Consider the following 6,497-nt stretch of genomic DNA (forward strand, 5'->3'; position numbering starts at 1 on the left):
GAGACCTGGATGGCATTCCCTGATCCCGTTGCAGCTATTTAGGGAGTGAACCATTGGCTGTAAGTTTCCCTTCTCTCTCTCTCTCTCCCCCCTGCCGTGTTGCATTTTAAATAAATAATAATTTTTTTAAAGAAGAGAGATTTATTAACTGGTAACAAACAACTATCTGAAATGAAATTATTATAACAACTATATGCGTGTTCTCAATCAATGAGTTTCACAGTACTTCCCATTGTGCTCCATATTTTATTCTCATTATTTTGGTATCCATCTTAATGTTTGTAAGTATGAGGGTGTGGAATTATATTCATTGAATTTTAAAAGGCCAATTCATACTTACTAAAAATGTTAAGCATCTTCTAATATTTTAATGAAAATTTGGTTTATTTGGGAAATTTATATTATGTTTTTATAGTTTAGCATTCTTTTAAATATTTTGACCTTTATAAAATTATCATAGTTCTGTATGCATTCTGGGTACTAATTTTTGTTCATAATGTATTGCAAATATTTTATTGTTTGAAACTTCTCTGCTAGCTTTAAAGCATTTTCTTAATAATATAAATGCCTTTGTTTTATTTATTATTTTTTGAGAATTGATTTTAAATGTTTTATTTTTTTTTTTTACCCAGAAACTTTTTATTTAAGGTATAAAAACTTCATGCATTTCATAAATACAACTTTAGGAACACAGTGATTCTTTAAAGATGTATATGTTTAAAGGCAAAGTAACATACAGAGGGGAGATTCAGAGAGATCTTCTCTTTGCTGATTCACCCCCACTCCCCCAGATGCCCCAAACAATCGGGACTGAGCCATGCTGAAGTCAGGAGAGAGGAGCTCCATCCAGATCTCCCAAGTAGGCGGCAGAAGCTCAAGTAGGTCTCCATCACACGCTACTTTCCATGCATATTAGCAGGAAGCCATATCCTAGAATGGAAGCAGAGCAGCCAGGACTCTGGCATTGGAGATGGACGTCCCAAGTGGTATCTTGAACCTGTTGAAGCCCAATGCCAGCCCCAGTGCTTTGTTTTTACTTTACATAATTCAGAGTAGTTTTATTTTATAATAGAACTTTACTGTGTCATATTTGGAAATCACATATTACCCTTATTTTATATCTTTAAGTTTGTTTTATTCTAAAATATTTAATCCACCTATAATTGATTTTTCTTTGTGATTAAGGTAAGAATTCAATTCTGTTCAACTTTAAAAAATAATAATAGGCAGTTGTCCCAGAACCACTTATTTAATAATTCATCATTACCTCCACTGTCCTCCCACCTTTGAGGATCCTTGTGCAGTTACCTGCCCAAATCTAGTGACTGCGTTCTTGAGAACATAATGTAGCAGAAGTGATTCAGTGAAGCCAAGAGCTTGACTGCACTCTCTCCAGAGACCCTGAGTCAGACACCCAGTTAGGCTGCAACTGGATTCCTAAGCCACATTTATGAGATAATGAACATCTCTAAACCCTGAAGATTTGGAATAATTGGTTTTGCAGCAAACAACAGAAATTAATTCATATAATTATTCATGTTTTCTGATTTTGAGTCAGCTTTCATAATTAATGACTATATGATAAATTATATATTTTGATAGGTCATCCACATTTGTTGTCAGATATTGGAATATCTCTTATCATCTGCTTAGTACATATATTTCTGTCCTCTTTAAAATAGCAATGTTGCATATTAAATTAAATATGTAAATTGAAGACTAATTACTATCCCTGACCCTGGATTACTGTGTGATATCAAAGGCAAAGTTAGCCTTAGGATCCTAGACAGACATATTATGTTTATATAATTATATATACTTGAGAAATCATGTGGAGAACAGTTCCTGGTTCATGGAAGTCAACTCTGACAATTGAACAAAATTGTTTATTGATAACGGAAAATATATTTCCAAGTGAAAGCATTAAAAAATGTAGTCTGAAAACCATAATCACTCTCTTAGACTATTAGAAAATATTTCCAAATCAAAATGCTAGAAATCATAGGATGATTATGCACGAAGACTGCCATAACAAAATACCATAGAATAGGCAATGTGACTGACAGATGGCTGCTTTCTTTCTATGTCCTCATGTGGTCAGGGGCAAGAGGAAACAGAGGGCAAGGGGAAATTGATCTGTTATAAGGTACTCATTCTATTGAATCGGATCTTCACATTTGTGACCTCGTTTATCCATAATTACCCCCTGGAAAACATCAGCTCCAATAGGGTCGTGTGAGGATATGCCTTATGGATTCATTATATGAATTTTGAGGCTCACAATTTAACCCATAGCCAGGACTATAAAGACACTGAGACAAAAGCAATGAAATTAGATATTCTGAAAGTCTGAAATGCATGATTGTCACTTCTCATCCTTATAATAATTTCTGAAACTAATGGAATGGTTCCTAGATATTTCCTAAGGTTGGAATATGCTTCATCTCTCTCCCACTTCCCTTGGTCAGTTACAAAAGTGGGAACTATGGATAAGATACTACCTTGTTCATATTGCAGCAATACCTCCAGGGAACATCACCCTATTCTGTTTCAACTGGATCATTGTTCACTTCTAATTATTCCCTTTGCTCAGTAGCCTCTTTAAAAGGGAACTCATTCAGGAATAGAGTCCCAAAGGCACCATAGACATTTAAATTTAATATTGTAGCTATTAGTGTCTTGGAAGACATTTTTTTGCTGAAGATAGGGACAAATTCAGGTTGGAGTTCATTTGGCTAAGCTGAAAGGGCTTTCAGAATTGTGAGAGCAGATCCCTGGCTTTGACTCATAGTGTGATACCAAAGGCAAACTTGGACTGCCAATCGTAGAGACAAATGGTAGAAGGATCATTTCTTCTTGTAAGCCACATAAGTATCATCTTTATGTCTTTTTTCCTACCCATTTCTTTTGCCTCATATATCTAATGTAAAAGACAATTTGGAGTCTTTGCTGTAAAAATGTTCTATTTTAGGATTACAAAAATGTGGAGCTATTGGGCACAACCATAAGACATTATTTGCTCAGTTTTTCTTTCAACCTTTCGTGCTAGCTCACCGGTTTACAGCCTCATGATTATTTCCTTTTATAACCAGGAATTGGAATTGATTAAAAATGGATTAAAGAATGGAAACGCAAAGGGAACCTACACTTGGATATCTTCAGTTAAGCTATTTTTGTGATGTGTGACCCCCATCTTGGAGGTAGTGTTGAGTGTAGCTCTTGTGTTGAGTCAAGTGACCTATTTCAGACAATGCATATTTATCCTGAGGTGCTAGTGTCATGGAAATAGAGATCAATTCTAACTGTTCATGGGAATGGAGTAAAGCAGGAACAGGTAGCAGGTCCAGCTGCTCTACAAGGTTGCTTACAGAGTTCCTGTCTGGTACTGTCATAAGTCTGTGTGCAAGACAAATGATGATGTCCAGTACTTGCCAGTCACTGAGTCAGCTATTTTTATGCTTTCTCTCAACACTTAGTGAGAAGCTACTCTTTTCCAGTCACTGTTCTTTGCTCTGAGGATATAGCTGCAAGTATTAAGAAGTATTTACTCTCCTAGATTTCAGAGTGTGCGTGGGAGGTAGGCACACAAAAGTTGATTTCCCACTGCCCACTAAGTGGGAGCAGACACATTTTCATAATCTGGGGATATGAAAAGAAAAACATGGATGACACTGGGGCGAGGTTGTGCAACTGCAGTGATACCATGATCCACCACAGATGCAGACTGATGTCTGGGGAGAAAAAGATTTAAATCCCTACTTCTGCCACTTATTAGCTTATCATAATTTATGAGAATTGCTTAGTGTTTATTGTTCAAATATTCCATTTTCTATAAATCTACAGCCAAGGGTTACTATGAGGATTAAATACTCTGAGACCATATGTGCACATTCTGAACTATAAATTGGGGATTGTTCATTTAGAAAAAAGAAAGGGATAGCATGTAATGTTGTCAGCAATGATAATTCCCAAAAATATTGATTCTTAAGTTGCTGCAATTATCTTCAGAGATATGAAATGCCTTTAAATGGTTCTAATACTTGCTATTTCTTCACCTAAGAGAGGAGCAGCGTATGTTCATGTAGGCACTGTCCTTCCCCTTGAAAAGCTTCATTCTAGCATACTTTTCAAAATATTGCTTTAATAAAGGAACATCTCAACTGGAATCAATACAGCAAAAGCAGTTGATACAGAAACTAAGTTGTCTACGATAGTTACATTCCAATTATAAAATGTTGCAATTTGGATCACAAACCATCTTTCTATAACTTGGAATCAAACCACAATCACTCTAAATTTCATTTTCCCAGTATGTTCAGTTCTTGACAGCAAGCTATTCTATTGACTTGACAGCAAGCCTCCTTCCACCACCTCTGCTTCCTCTTCCTTGCTCAGGACTGGCTCTCATGGAGGTGAATAACTGCTCGGTGGTTGCTGAGTTCATCCTGCTGGGAATCCCACTCACGGAGGGCCTGGAGACTATGCTTTTTGTCTTATTCTTGCCCTTCTATGTCTGCACTCTGCTGGGAAATTTATCTATCCTCGTGGCTGTCATTTCTTCTACTCGTCTTCACACACCCATGTATTTCTTCCTGGAGAACTTGTCCGTGTTTGACATGGGTTTCTCCTCTGTGACGTGTCCCAAAATGCTGCTGTACCTTATGGGACTGAGTCGACTCATCTCCTACAAAGACTGTGTCTTCCACCTCTTCTTCTTCCATTTCCTTGGAAGCATCGAGTGCTTTTTGTATACTGTGATGGCCTATGACCGTTTTGCTGCCATTTGTTATCCTCTGCGGTACACAACCATCATGAACCCTAGAATCTGTGTAGCCCTTGCTGTGGGCACGTGGCTGTTAGGGTGCATCCATTCCAGCATCTTGACTTCTCTCACCTTCACATTGCCCTACTGTGGCCCCAATAATGTGGATAACTTCTTCTGTGATATCCCAGCACTCTTGCCCTTGGCCTCTGCTGACACATCCATGGCACAGAGGGTGAGTTTTACCAATGTTGGCCTTGTATCTCTTGTCTGCTTTCTCCTAATCCTTGTGTCCTACCTTCGAATCACAGTCGCTATCTTGAGTATTCACACAACTGAGGGACGCTGCCATGCCTTCTCTACCTGTAGTGCTCACCTCATCGCCATCCTGTGTGCCTATGGGCCCATCATTACAGTCTACCTACAGCCCACACCCAACCCCATGCTGGGAACTGTGGTGCAAATTCTGATGAACCTGGTAGGACCAATGCTAAACCCTTTGATCTATACCTTGAGGAATAAGGAAGTAAAAGCAGTCCTAAAAACAATATTGCACAGGAGAGCCCTTATCTCCAAAAGTTAGTAAGAACAGATTGATGGGCATATGACCCTGGGATTCTTTGTGCCTCAACACGTAAAATTTCTTCTGGAATACTCATATGTAACAACAATTTTTGATTTTCAGAACACACTGAGTAGAGTGGACCACTTTGATATATTGAATAATATATCTGTGTATTTTATTTTCTTGTTTTATATGGGTTCTTCCTCTCTACCTATTTTTCAAATCATGTAGTACTCTTGTTTATTATTATTTACTTTTATTTTATGGAGAACTACTGTCACTGGTAGGAGGATCTTTTGACCAAACAATTTCATCTACTATTCTTGGTTTCATCTTCTTCATACTAGGGCAGAATAACCCATGGGGAAACGCAATAGATAGAAAAAAAGGATTTTGAGATAATTGAGTGATAGAGTAAGATAATCATCTTTCTTTTATTATTTTTGGATCAAAGAGTAGAGTCAGGATAAAAAAGTTTTCTTCTCTACTCAAAACTGTCTGGAAAGGAAATACCTTAGAATTTGTCTAAAAAGAGTCCCCCAGGGCTCCATTGAATTTATTATAAAGCTTCTGTGTGAATTACAGTTGATGAGAAATTCCATTTTATCTATCTATGTATTGGACTACTGGGTAAGAGTCCACTGGGAAAAGATTGAAAGTGAAAGCCTCGGGACCACATCATATCCATGCTGTAGTCCTAGTTCAAAAGCCAAGATCTATGTTGATTTTTCTATTCATAACTTTAGTAATGTTGCTAGATTTTCCTCAATACCTAAACCTCAACCTTTACCACCCAATACTCACTCAGACTGACCAGACTTTTTAAAGTAACAAAGTTTATTTCCAAGCATATAAAACCATTCTTGTATTCTAATATACGAAAATAAAGAAAACATTTATGATTATATTTGGTCTCATGTGACCTCCTTGTTTTTTGATATGTATCAAAAGTATCAACTTTGGTCCATTTAGATACTTTTCGGCCTAATAGAGCCAGTGACTGGATCTGAAATGCCGCAGAAGGCAAAGAAAACTTGGCATTTTGCCATTGTACCAGCGCTAGTTGCTTAGAGTAGATGTAATTTTACCCAAACTATTTCCAACTCCGGACAAAATACCAACTGCTGTGCTATTAGAATTCTGTCTGCAGAGCCTCCTGACTCATAGTCA

The 6,497-nt window shown here is 37.4% G+C and overlaps 1 protein-coding gene across 1 annotated transcript; it reads left to right on the top strand.

Annotated features, from left to right (window-relative positions):
• The first annotated feature begins 4,406 nt into the window (after nt 1–4,406).
• Nucleotides 4,407–5,345, top strand: LOC100338201 (olfactory receptor 10D3). Its single transcript, XM_002708300.5, has one exon. It carries the CDS (start codon nt 4,407–4,409, stop codon nt 5,343–5,345), a length of 939 nt encoding a protein of 312 aa, XP_002708346.4.
• Nucleotides 5,346–6,497: the final 1,152 nt, after the last annotated feature.

This window comes from Oryctolagus cuniculus, chromosome 1, assembly GCF_051225735.1.
Source record: "Oryctolagus cuniculus isolate XC-2025 breed Fujian yellow rabbit chromosome 1, ASM5122573v1, whole genome shotgun sequence".
Classification (NCBI taxonomy): Eukaryota; Metazoa; Chordata; class Mammalia; order Lagomorpha; family Leporidae; genus Oryctolagus; species Oryctolagus cuniculus.